This window comes from Protomyctophum parallelum (genome assembly GCF_964188405.1).
Source record: "Protomyctophum parallelum genome assembly, chromosome: 15".
Classification (NCBI taxonomy): Eukaryota; Metazoa; Chordata; class Actinopteri; order Myctophiformes; family Myctophidae; genus Protomyctophum; species Protomyctophum parallelum.
Genome location: NC_139710.1, coordinates 19,467,804 through 19,481,966, shown reverse-complemented (window position 1 = coordinate 19,481,966; position 14,163 = coordinate 19,467,804). Strand labels below are relative to the sequence as shown.

General features: G+C 44.1%; 1 protein-coding gene across 1 annotated transcript; it reads right to left on the bottom strand.

Moving 5' to 3' along the window:
• Window positions 1–10,742: 10,742 nt before the first annotated feature.
• Window positions 10,743–14,115, bottom strand: LOC310872839 (proliferating cell nuclear antigen). The gene is made up of 6 exons (XM_083785010.1): window positions 13,701–14,115; window positions 12,722–12,819; window positions 12,495–12,562; window positions 11,892–12,086; window positions 11,668–11,791; window positions 10,743–11,526 (listed from the first exon to the last, which is right to left on the bottom strand). Exons 1-6 carry the CDS (start codon window positions 13,919–13,921, stop codon window positions 11,450–11,452), a joined length of 783 nt encoding a protein of 260 aa, XP_083641136.1. The 5' UTR covers window positions 13,922–14,115; the 3' UTR covers window positions 10,743–11,449.
• Window positions 14,116–14,163: the final 48 nt, after the last annotated feature.

Here is a 14,163-nt window from a genome sequence, read left to right as displayed (position 1 = left end):
CTGGTCTACAAGATTCGGTACACCACCAAGATGTACCTGTCCAAATACTTCCTTAATGTCAACAAAGTCCACAATCACAACACCAGAGGGAGTGCAACAAACCACGTGCAACCCAGATTCGGCTCAAACAAGGGATTAAATTAATTTAGCTCCTATGCCACTAAAATGTGGAATGCCCTACAGCCTACAACAACCATTAAGAAATGTGAATCCCTAGACTCCTTCAAAACTGCTCTCAAAAAGCACCTACAGACGGCTGCAATTCAAAACTGGCCCCTGTAAAAAAAAGGCAAAGTCACCCCCCCCCCCCTTTCCCCCCATACTGTACGTGTTTCCCCTTTTTACTTTCTTTAACTGTTATGTATAACTGTTATATATGTTAACTGTGTATATGATTTCCTATTTTTCATAGAAGTGTATATTTGTACATCTTTAAATGTTCTGTTAAATTGAAAATGGAGGACCTTAGGTCTTAGTTTTGCTTCTTTCCCCATGTTCAGGGCCCTGGCCCTAACACTGAATTGTGTAATTGGAATTGTTGAGCCAAAAAAGTGCACCACAGCTCATTACAGACTACCATAAAGCAAAGACAGCTGAACCTAATTAACATCCAAATCCTTTATATAGGAAGATTTGCTTTATCCGTTACAGAATCAAGTAATAGTTATTTTCTGGTGGGGATACTAAATGTATGAGGATTTTATGAAGGACATTAAGCAAGCCGTTTGAATGTAATCTTTAAATATCACAACATCCTTTTTTATTATAAGCCATGTGACAATCCAAAGGAGAGGAGAGAAGTCACAATTTCCATTGCTGCTGTGTACTAATGAGCTGCAGGCCCTCTGCACTACTGGGAGCGGTGATCATCAAAGCACTGTGAAGCTTGTCTCCTACAGCTTGAGAGAGAGAATGGAGATTCCTTCAGGAAAATGCAATGCAGAATGATACAGTTAGCAATTTGCTTAAGTCTTTTTTTTTTGACGGACAAACATAGTGTCACCAAGTCGCTCTGTCAATTAATACTAACCACTAACCAGTGGTGGAAAGTAACTAAGTACCTTTACCTAAGTAGTCTACTGTACTTATACAATTTTGAGGTATTTGTACTTTACTTCTACTCCACTACATCTTAGAGGCAAATATTGTGCTTTTACTATTTATTTGAAAACTTTAGTTACTAGTTACTTTGGAGAGTTTAATTTTGATTAGAAAACATACATTAACCACTTCAACCCTAAAGTACATTTGGCCATTTAGAAATAGCAGATCTACCCGCTCACAAATGTGTCGCAATGCGACGCATTGTGAGCTTGTAGATCGGCCATTTTTGTACACATTTTGAACTTCTGAAATGTTTTCACTCTTCAATATGAGTACTTTTACTTTTAGTACTTTTGTATTACTTGAGTACATTTTTAATACGGGACTTCTATTTGTAACGGAGTACATCTACATTACAGCATTTATATACGTTAACTTACGGTAAGTAAAACATTTGAGTACTTTTTCCACCACTGGTACTAACAGAATAAACCAAGTGAGGAGTGAGGGTTGTTCCCCTGTGCTCCACTACATCCCTGAGGAGTGAGGGAGCGTTATTTATTCCCCTGTGCTCCACTACATCCCTGAGGAGTGAGGGAGCGTTGTTCCCCTGTGCTCCACTACATCCCTGAGGAGTGAGGGAGCGTTATTTATTCCCCTGTGCTCCACTACATCCCTGAGGAGTGAGGGAGCGTTGTTCCCCTGTGCTCCACTACATCCCTGAGGAGTGAGGGAGCGTTTTTCCCCTGTGCTCCACTACATCCCTGAGGAGTGAGGGAGCGTTATTCCCCTGTGCTCCACTACATCCCTGAGGAGTGAGGGAGCGTTATTTATTCCCCTGTGCTCCACTACATCCCTGAGGAGTGAGGGAGCGTTATTTATTCCCCTGTGCTCCACTACATCCCTGAGGAGTGAGGGAGCGTTGTTCCCCTGTGCTCCACTACATCCCTGAGGAGTGAGGGAGCGTTGTTCCCCTGTGCTCCACTACATCCCTGAGGAGTGAGGGAGCGTTATTCCCCTGTGCTCCACTACATCCCTGAGGAGTGAGGGAGCGTTGTTCCCCTGTGCTCCACTACATCCCTGAGGAGTGAGGGAGCGTTGTTCCCCTGTGCTCCACTACATCCCTGAGGAGTGAGGGAGCGTTGTTCCCCTGTGCTCCACTACATCCCTGAGGAGTGAGGGAGTGTTATTCCCCTGTGCTCCACTACATCCCTGAGGAGTGAGGGAGCGTTGTTCCCGTGTGCTCCACTACATCCCTGAGGAGTGAGGGAGTGTTATTCCCCTGTGCTCCACTACATCCCTGAGGAGTGAGGGAGCGTTATTCCCCTGTGCTCCACTACATCCCTGAGGAGTGAGGGAGCGTTATTCCCCTGTGCTCCACTACATCCCTGAGGAGTGAGGGAGCGTTATTTATTCCCCTGTGCTCCACTACATCCCTGAGGAGTGAGGGAGCGTTATTTATTCCCCTGTGCTCCACTACATCCCTGAGGAGTGAGGGAGCGTTATTCCCCTGTGCTCCACTACATCCCTGAGGAGTGAGGGAGCGTTATTCCCCTGTGCTCCACTACATCCCTGAGGAGTGAGGGAGCGTTATTTATTCCCCTGTGCTCCACTACATCCCTGAGGAGTGAGGGAGTGTTATTCCCCTGTGCTCCACTACATCCCTGAGGAGTGAGGGAGCGTTATTTATTCCCCTGTGCTCCACTACATACCTGAGGAGTGAGGGAGCGTTATTCCCCTGTGCTCCACTACATACCTGAGGAGTGAGGGAGCGTTATTCCCCTGTGCTCCACTACATCCCTGAGGAGTGAGGGAGCGTTATTCCCCTGTGCTCCACTACATCCCTGAGGAGTGAGGGAGCGTTATTTATTCCCCTGTGCTCCACTACATCCCTGAGGAGTGAGGGAGCGTTATTCCCCTGTGCTCCACTACATCCCTGAGGAGTGAGGGAGTGTTATTCCCCTGTGCTCCACTACATCCCTGAGGAGTGAGGGAGTGTTATTCCCCTGTGCTCCACTACATCCCTGAGGAGTGAGGGAGTGTTATTCCCCTGTGCTCCACTACATCCCTGAGGAGTGAGGGAGCGTTATTTATTCCCCTGTGCTCCACTACATACCTGAGGAGTGAGGGAGCGTTATTCCCCTGTGCTCCACTACATACCTGAGGAGTGAGGGAGCGTTATTCCCCTGTGCTCCACTACATCCCTGAGGAGTGAGGGAGCGTTATTCCCCTGTGCTCCACTACATCCCTGAGGAGTGAGGGAGCGTTATTTATTCCCCTGTGCTCCACTACATCCCTGAGGAGTGAGGGAGCGTTATTCCCCTGTGCTCCACTACATCCCTGAGGAGTGAGGGAGCGTTATTCCCCTGTGCTCCACTACATCCCTGAGGAGTGAGGGAGCGTTATTCCCCTGTGCTCCACTACATCCCTGAGGAGTGAGGGAGCGTTATTCCCCTGTGCTCCACTACATCCCTGAGGAGTGAGGGAGCGTTATTCCCCTGTGCTCCACTACATCCCTGCAACTAGAAATGCAGCCTCCTCTACAGTTCGGCATGGCCTACTGGCCTACCAGCTGGACTACCAGCATGCGCACTTAAGCCTCTCCAGCTGATCCAAAATGCCGCAGCTCGCTTGGTCTTCAACCAGCCAAAATTCTCACATGTCTCCCCCCTGCTCCGCTCCCTCCACTGGCTCCCGGTCGCTGCCCGCACAGAATATAAAACTCTGATGCTGGCATTCAAAGCAACCAAAGGTATGGCTCCCCCATATCTTGCAAGTATGATTGAACCCTACAAACCCTCCCGCGCACTCAGATCAGCCAACGCAGGGAAGCTGGAAGTACCCTCACTAAAAACGCCGGGACAACGCTCCACACGTCCCAGACTCTTCTCCCTTCTGGCTCCAAAACTGTGGAATGCACTTCCCATTGCAGTCAGAACTGCAGCATCACTCCCAATCTTCCGCCGTAGTCTGAAAACCAACCTTTTCAGCCTCCATCATGGCCCATAGCACTTACCCTACCCTCTTAGATAGCACTTCCGTAGACTTAGATAGCATTTGATACAGTCTTATAGCATGTTATGTAGACAGCACTATAATTGCATATTTGCATTGTATATAGTCATAGCACGCCATAGTACATACTGTATGTATAGCATAGTAGTATATATGTATAGTTTCATTATATAGATATTCCACTGTTACTTTCTTAGCTTACGCATGTTTCATGATAAATGCTTTTATGTGATGTATTCCCATGCTTTTGTTCTTGCTTAATGTAAATCGCTCTGGATTAAGAGCGTCTGCTAAATGCCTAAATTGTAAATTGTAAATTGACTCGCTTTGGGATATATCTACCGCAATATCCAATAATTATAGATTTAAATATTTACGTCTTCAGTCAACAAACTTGTGCTAGTAAAGTATCCACCTGAAGTGTCCTCGTTTAAAGCACCAGCTTGCAGAGGCTCCTCTCTCGGCTCCTCAAGAAGTACATAATGACTTGGGGAAGTTGTGATGCGAATGATTTCAGGAAGTCACTAAGGCCTCACACCTTTCGATCTAGCATACAACATTGATGCATGCTAGATGTAAGCTAGATGTAAGTGTCATGGCCGCCCCAATGCATTTCCAATGGAAGTCACATGGTTTGATACAACATTTTGGACTACAAGCTGTTGTATGGCTTCCGGCTGTGTTTCGACTGCCCCCCTCCACCTCATACAACACAAATGTTGTGTCAAACCATGTGACTCCCATTGGAAATGCATTGGGGCAAGATGTATCACACGCTTTGTATACAACAAGCATACATCAGTCTGTTGCGAAGGTGTGAGTGAGGCCGTAGTCACTCTGGTGGAGCTGTTGCCCCCGCGACCCGACTACGGATAAGTGGTTGAAGATGGATGGATGGATGATTTCAGAGTCAAGGCTGGGGGAGGGAGGAATCTGTTCACAGTGAAGAGTTTCACCAGGAGGTCTATAAGGTTATAATGTTATATACTTCCATAGTTCTGCTCCCCGGTCAACAGGACCCCGACCATCCTGTACGAGTTGCTCGTCCTCGGCCACTGTGGAGGATTTAAAACCAGTCTCCATGACAATGGGCAGGAACTTTATAGCCCTTCGCCATGTGGACACGCCCAAAAACATACCAATTAGCGTCTCCCTGATAATACAATATCGTATTTTAATTGATTTTATTTTTTTATTGTCTATTTGACAGTGGGGTTTTTGGGCTGAGGCTAATTTGCGACCCCGGTTCCTGTTTAGGCCTTTCTATACAAATATTGACCTAGCCTGGATACCCAGGCTTTCATTTCGTCTGATATTTACCTAGTTAAAAAATAATCCAATCCTGGATAACTTCATCACTCGCCTTGGCCGAATATCGCCATTCATCTGTCATTTCAAATTACAGTCCACTAGCGTTTCACACATGGTCAATATAGGTTTAGCCCTAGTCTTGCCCTTAATATCTGAAAGACACACGCACACGCACACACACACGCACACGCACACGCACACACACACACACACACACACACACACACACACACACACACACACACACACACACACACACACACACACACACACACACAAACACACACACACACACACACACACACACACACACACACACACACACACACACACACACACACACACACACACACACACACAGAGAGAGAGCAGATTTGCTGTAATTCACCACTCGGATGGATTTCATGTTTCTATGGAGAATAATGTCTATTTTTAGAGGTACTTCTAAAAATAGGCCTTGGCTCAAACATTTGCATTCATGTTCTGAATGTAGCCTGCAGTCCTCCATTATTTTCTTGTTATTTTATATTATAGAGGGGGTATTTCTTTTTAGCAGGACATCCAAATGTATTTCTCAAGTCACCCAGAAATACAGGAACATGCATAGCAGTATACATAATAATAATCGGGTATATAACAGCAATTTTACTCACAGAAATAATCATGGTTACAAAACAATGGTCCTTCTCTGTACCCTCTCCTGACTCGTGCTGAGCACTCAATTATCCTTTCTCTTGTTATGACAAACGAATAAGAGCATAATGTATGTAGAGTAAATGTATAGGAATATTTTTTTACACATTCATTATTGAAAATTTGTGGAGGTTTCGAGTACAGGGACAGCTGGGACTCTGAGGAAGGCTAGCAGTGTGTGTAAGGGAGTAAAGGTCTGGAGCTAGGGGGTCTCTACATACTTCATCATTGGTTGAAGTGTGGTGTATGTGCGTGGAAGGGAGTTAGCTGTTTTAGCAGTCTGAGGGTCCAATGGAGTTAAGAGGTTTTGACCCAAGCGCTTTCTACTACTTTTCATTGGTTCAATAGTTTTTAAACAACACACAGACGTAAAGGGTGTTCAATAGCACTGATTTATGCACACACAAAAAATTAGTTAGGTCGTTTCCTCCTGACAGCAACAAATTGTGATTTCATGTTTTTTTGATAAATAATAATAGATTTTTTTGTATTCTAGCTCAGAAACAAAACCTTTTGCTCTTTAATTCCTCTCAATGCCAGAAGGTGCATGAAGCCGCCATCTGTCCTATACGTTACCAATTTGTCACCTTTCCAGCGCTACCGTCCAGCCATACACTACACTTGTAGACATTGTTTTCTTTCAGATTGGCTCTTGCCAACCCTCTAGAGAGCACAGAGCATCCTAGTGCTGTCATGCAGTCGTTATTATCACACACACTCTCTTGTGAGTATGTGCCACAACCAGTTCCTCCAAGAACATCACACACACCATATCTCAATCGTATTTTGTTGATTTCAACCACTCTCTTGTTATCATTTGCTTCCATCTGATCCGTCTCAGGCACTGGCATTGGGGTTACTCAAGCTGTATTGATACACCCAACAGGCATCTGCTGCATCTAATTTTACCTATTCAAACAAAGCAGCTTTAAGGTTAAAAATAAATGCTGGCATGGCAGAGGAAGCCGAGGGGCGACTGTTGTAGGAGGTGGACACAAGAGAACAGGGGGACATGGGCGACCTGCTGTAGGGGTAAGGATAGGGAGCAACTTTGTAGCCGTGGAAACAGTTGCTAAGTAGCGGACCAGTAGGGATCTCTGGACAGTGAGGATCACATTGTGATGGGGAGCGTACCAGTAGGGATCTCTGGACAGTGAGGATCACATTGTGATGGGGAGCGTACCAGTAGGGATCTCTGGACAGTGAGGATCACATTGTGATGGGGAGCGTACCAGTAGGGATCTCTGGACAGTGAGGATCACATTGTGATGGGGAGCGTACCAGTAGGGATCTCTGGACAGTGAGGATCACATTGTGATGGGGAGCGTACCAGTAGGGATCTCTGGACAGTGAGGATCACATTGTGATGGGGAGCGTACCAGTAGGGATCTCTGGACAGTGAGGATCACATTGTGATGGGGAGCGTACCAGTAGGGATCTCTGGACAGTGAGGATCACATTGTGATGGGGAGCAAAACATATTGGAGAGGCCTGATAAAGAACTGCACAACTAAGCATATTTTTCTGTGTGTGTGTGTGAGACACAACAGACCAGTATAGACGGACGGACGGACACACGCACACACTGTGTTTGCTGTGAAATGTGAGTGGCGAATGTACGAGACAAAGAGGACATCACATTAATATGCTAATCCATGCAGAAGTGACTTCAGCACACATGCCATAAGGCATAAGCTGAACAGCTATGTACTAATAGTCTGAGTCGCGCTCTATAAAACAGCACAGCAAGTGAGGTGATATGAAGAAAAGAACGCTCTGATCCACCAATCACAAACTATAGTAAGCTGCGGGCGCGGTGTATGCGCTGTGAAGGAATCTCCAAGTTTGTGTGCCACTATGAGCACAGAAACATAATATTACGACAAATTCATCTGATGCATATATGTTGAAAATACAGTGGTTAATTGGACACTGTTATTTTACACAGTAGTGCAGAGGTTTGTTCTTCCCATGTGCTGCCTCACTTCCTCGGGACGGACATCAATAATCTATGGATTTTGCTCTTGTAGAGGGAGAGAAGGGCTTATGTAAGAGGTCAGACATAGTGGCATCCCACAGGGCCAGACAGGATGGCAAAACTGAAACACACGCACACACACACACACACGCACGCACACACACACACACACACACACACACACACACACACACACACACACACACACACACACACACACACACACACACACACACACACACACACACACACACACACACACACACACACACACACACACATACCTCCATCCTTGTGATTATTTTGTTCACCATAGTTTCTCAACTTCACTGATCTAAGAGGAAAGCTTGGCGCAACTGCCCTCCTCGTTCTCTCTAAAGGCACGGTGCTTACAAGACTCCAGTCCCAATGCCTCATGGAGAACCTCAGAGATAGACGGTGAGAGAATGTTTCATCCTATTCCCCTTATCTGCCTGGCCGAAATCCCCTGCCTCCAGAAAGTAATTGAAGGGCTAGACAGTGAGAGAAATTGGAGAATGCAATATAGCGTGACTACAGTATGAGAACCAAGCTACTGCGCTGCAAAAGGCTACCCTATATATTAAAATGTTGATAATTAAAATGAAGCCTTCTAATGTTTATTGCTTAGCCTTAGATGTTGTTTCTTCCCTTAAAAAAACCTAATTAAAACAAGCAAGTTACTAGCCTGTCTCAGTGTCTCTTTAGTAGTGGGGAAGATAAGTTAAAGGACTTAAGGGGTTTTTCAACCACAGTTCATGTTTTAGGTTATTAGAGAAAGTAAAAGATGAGTTTTAATTCTTTTTCATTTTCAGCTTTCTTTTGTTTTAGCGACTTTAGCTAATTTTGACAGGGCAATCGAACATTGAATGCGAAGGCGGAGGTGACAAACATACATATTGAGCCTATGACACACAGTATGGCATCCCCCTAGTACTCCTCTACCGTCACATTCAGTAGATCCTGTGATATTTTGTGGCCAAATGCAATTTCCTGGGGTCTGGTAGGACTATAGTAAATAATAATAAAGAAATTGCAGAAGAAGACATATTTACCCTGTCAAAAATATCAAAACTCCCTAAAGGGAAAGAAAGCCTGAAAATGAAAAACAATTAACACTCATAAATGGTGCATTTATATAGCACCTTTATCCAAGGCGCTTTACAGAGATGCATTACGTACATTCACCCATACATTCACACACCGATGCCGGAGGAAAGGCAAGGCACCACCGGGAGCAATTAGGTGTTCAGAGTCTTGCTCAAGGACACTTCTACACTAACTCTGGGGGAGCCCAGGTTCGCCATTCTGTCACTCTACCCCTGAGCCACTGCCGCTCATCTTTTACTTTTTCTAATATCAACCTAAAACATGAACATTGGTTGGAAAAAAAAGTTGTCCTTTAATAGTTTAGCGCCAATACTAATCTGCAGGTGAAATGGTAAATTAAAATGCTAAGATAACACCACCCATCCAATCATCAAAACCTGCATTGACCACATTGGCAAAGGACCTGGTCAATGGAATTGCGTTGCTAGGGAACTGTTTTGGATCCAAATTTTTTCCTGTCAGCTATACTGACATTCACAAACACTGCAGGGAATACACTTGGTCAATTCAATAATGCATTTCTCTATAGCACCCCCCGCCTTTATCCAAAGCGCTTCACAATGTACATTACATTGACCCATTCACAGCAGAGGAAACCATGCAAGGCACCAACCTGCTCACCTGCAGCAGTTAGGGGAACTCAAGGACACTTTGACAGTAACCCAGGGGGAGGTAGGGATCACTTAATGTTTTTAGGTGAATTAGGTTTTACAGTGGATGATAAGCATTTCCAGCGAAAATGCATTAACACATACAGTAGCAATCATAAAAATATCCTGGGTAAAACACATCCTGTGACAAAACAAATCTGTTCCAATAAGGAATTGGATGAGGCTTCTTCCAGGATTTAATCCTCCTAACCTGGATGGCAGTAGGCCTAGTTAATTAAATATCAAGGCGGTTTTAAGAGCGTAAATGTAATGACCTTCTCTTTATCTGCCCCCCTCCACAGATAACAGCTCTATCTGTCCTATACTTACTCTGCCTCGCCTCACAAGAAACATCTCTCAAATTAATTCAAGTAAAAAATATGTCAACAGACCAATGCCTAATTGTGTCATCATTTCACTGAGACATATTTGTATGGACTTTGTAATATATACTTTCATTTTAGCAGGCAAATTAATAAGAAATTCTTCTTTTGGTGTTAGCTGACAGATAATTAAAACATAAATGGACACTGACGGGTAGAGAAAAAGGCAACAAATCAAGGACTAAATAATACAGAAGGAAAAAATAGGGTATAAACATTCATAAAGTTATTGGCAAATTGAGTGGAAAAGTGAGTTTAACATTTAATGCAATCAAATAGGACTTTTAGGACATGCATACCGGTGTAACTAATGCTTACCGCTATGCCCTAGTCTAGAAAATGCTAAAATATTTGTTATAGAGATGTTTTTCGATGAGGCCAAAAAACTGAATTTAATCCTTGAACTATTTGCACACCTGAGCTATGGCCTGGCTTCAGCTACTGGTAAAGCAAAAGTACGAGAGCAACACCTTGTGGTTAGAGATGGTAATTCATGCTGCTTCACTGAGCATTACGTGAACAAGACAATACACATCCTGAAACAATCCAAATCATTTAATTTGATAACTTTTTCAATGAATAGAAAAACAAACAAAAGAACTGCAGTTGGATGATGTAAGACCACATAAAGTATTTACAGATATATCTACAAGTAGGAATGGGCGATATGAAATTGAATTTTCCTTAAACAGGGAGAGGGGAAACTGGAGGGCAGAGTGAACCAAGTGCTTGAAATCCAATTTATACTTTGATCCATGCAGGTGTAGCACACCGAAAATAGCACATCTACAGTGAGCTTGTACATTTGCCATTTGGGACACCCAATCTACCCAAAGCTTGTAGATCTGTCATTTTCAGTTGGGGACACAAATGCACAACCAAGTTTATAACTCGGGCTTAAGATTCCCCCAGGGCTGTGCATTTGACAACCAAGCATTCTGAACCATACACTTCTGAGTTGAATCACAAAAGCTCAAACAATACAAAAAAATATGATGCTTGGTTTGGCAAAAAGGTAAGCCTGAAATAAGTGCCTGTGATCCCCCACAAGCGAACTCCTGACTGTATCGTTCACAATGCTGATTGCATGACATGGGTATATAACACAGCACGACCTCCATGCCACATCTGCTCGTGACGAGGAACAAAAGCAAACAGATGTCAAGTGAACATTGTGTGCGTTCTTTGCTGAAATCCCACTGCCCTGCTCCCTCCACTGTGCCCTTTTGGCGAGCTGTAAACCACATTTAAGAAGCCTCTTCATCGATCTTGGGTGCCAGGTAATATTTGACGTGGCCCATGTCGGCTATCTTGTATTCCACCACTGGAAACGGGGAGGGAGGGAGACAATAAAATTAAAAAATATTACTTGAATGGTCTAAAAAACAACATGGAGGCTAAATGCAAACACTGAATAAGGTGTCGTAAAGCTACAGCGTACAGTAGGTGTTACGGTCATGCTTACCCAGGGGGATATCTGCAGACATGCTGAGGATGACTGTCTTGGACAGAGGCGTGGCCTTTGTGAAGAAGTTCAGGTAGTTCAGAGCAAAGATAAGCTGGACAGGTTCATTCATCTCAATGGTCACCTAATAACAGGACAAAAACAAAGTTCCATATCAGAGTTCAGAACAGCTACAGTTCACTGCCCATCCACCTTGATGTGTGAATGCAAAGCCAGTGACTCACAGCTTCTTCCTCCTTGTCTACATTGCTGGTCTGGGAAAGCTTGACGTTTCCGGTTCCCAGCTCTCCTGTGGCAGAGAATTTGACTCCATCCTTAGCACAAGAGATCATGACTGCATCACCGATCTGCGACAGGTCACGACAGATACGGGCAAACTCCCCCGAGGGCATCTTCACCACACAGCTGTATTCCTGCTCCTATAGGGGCAACACACAGACAGGTACAGGTATTAAAGCAAAAAACATATCTCATGACTGAAATTTGTGTGAGACAAAGATGATTTGTGCATGAAAGGATTCCTCCACACACACACACGTCCTGCGTCTCCTACTCAATTTGCACAAATGTCAACCTCATCAATGTCAATGTTTAACCTTTGCTTCCATTTATCAGTTTTTTTTTTGGGAAGATGCTTCTCTGAACATGTATTCTATTGCTAGTTTGAACTATTGTAAAACTCTTTAATCTGAATAAGAATGAATGAAATCAGTCGTGGTGACTGAGAACTTAAATCCATGCAAGATTGCAGGTAGATACAAATTAAGTGGGGATGAGAAAAGCCTGTCTGTCAAAATATGCTTTATGAACAGGGATAAAATACTTACTGGAATTCCTAGCTGTTCTACATCGAGGTCCATCAGTTTCATCTCATAATCTGAGACTTTCTCCTGGTCTGAAAGAGCATAGTGAATGGGACTGTTAAGTATCCAGAACATCGATTCCAATTCAAAAACACTTGATTCCAGATAGTTGACACATCAAGTAGACACTACATAATGTGATACATACTAGCAATAATAATGTGGTTCATGACTTGTTGTCAATGACTCACTGAGTGTCTCGAACACAAGGGCAAGTGTGTCTGCATTGTCTTCTGCTCGGAGGGTGATGATATCTTCATTCCCTGCACACTTCAAGATTTTGGACATACTGTATGGGATAATGGGGGAAGAGGGAAAATATTAGGAATGCACATGCTGCCATACTCTTAACAGCAATCAGTTTTACAATAAACAAGACAAACATACACATTTGAAAAAAAGGCAATGTAGGACAAGCAAAGCAAGCCACTGAAGCCAGCATTATTATCTTTCCATAAAGGTGCGGACATGAAAATGTAATAAATCAAAACTAATCCATAGCGTTAATCGTGTAGTACTAAAACTGACAGCATGGTGGACAGGAAATGCAAAGTTCCCGCAACAAAGCAACAACTCCCGCCATCGTCGCTGCAATGAAAATTGGCGCTCATGTGACGTCACCAGTAATGTTTTGGCGCGCCGCGCGCATATTGTACTCCAAAATATGACCATGGATTAAAAAAAAAAATGCAGATTAAAATAGATGGCTTTGACATCAATCAGCTATTTTACCCTTAGAGTATATTTTACCCCCCACCCCCACAACATTCTTTAATGCAATGTATTGTAAGTAACCATCAGCCATTGCGGTCATAGAAAGTGCAGATGATGAAAATGGACAAGCACGGACAACTCTGCCCGAGCAAGATGGAGTTCTCTTTGTAAGGTTATAAGCACAAGACTAGAGTTTGACCAGCCGTCCAGCCCCAATATGATTGTCATCTATACATTTTCTTTAATTAACACAGTCGACTCAAAGTAGCGTTTAATCCAAGCTTTTACCCATTAGACAACAGACTTAACCCGGAACATAAAACGACAATTTAGAAGCCAAGCTAGCACGGTTGATCAAGTCAATTCTATAGGCTAGCTAGTCTTTAACTGTTCTAGTACAAACTAAGTTACTCGTGTTACTTCTCGGTGGCTGTCAAATCGTTTTAGTTTACGCACCTGCTGAGGTTGACACCCATGGCGAGGTTTCTGTCGCAGCGGTACGAGTCGAAGCCGTCGCTCCGGAGCGTCAGCTGGACCAGAGAGACGTGAGAGGAGTCCATGCTCTGGAGGGAGATGCCGGACGAGCTGACGTCCCAACACGCTTCTGTGATCAAGTCTTTCAGAGCCTCCAGGACCTTCTTCAGGATGGAGCCCTGCACCAAGCGAGCCTCAAACATGGTCTCAAGTTGTGTGTTGTGTATCGACCGCGAAAGAAATTAAAGTGTCTGACTGTGGATCCCCCAAGCAGAGGCTTCACGTTACAGCAGATCTAGATTAGCCGGCAAAGACACGTTTCGCAAAGAGAGAAGTCTTTGTGTAAGCAAGAGAAGAGAGCTAAAACAGCCTGCGACCTGCTCTTCTGAAGAGAGAAAGAAGATGACGCTGAGCGCGCGCTAACTTGAGCTTTTAATGATTCGGC

Coding starts and splice junctions, on each gene's coding strand:
- LOC310872839 (XM_083785010.1), bottom strand. CDS start 13,921: ATGTTTGAGGCTCGCTTGGTGCAGGGCTCCATCCTGAAGAAGGTCCTG. Junction 12,563..12,721: donor CCTTGTGTTCGAGACACTCA/GTGAGTCATTGA, acceptor ATGCTCTTTCAG/ACCAGGAGAAAGTCTCAGAT. Junction 11,527..11,667: donor GTCTGCAGATATCCCCCTGG/GTAAGCATGACC, acceptor CCCCGTTTCCAG/TGGTGGAATACAAGATAGCC.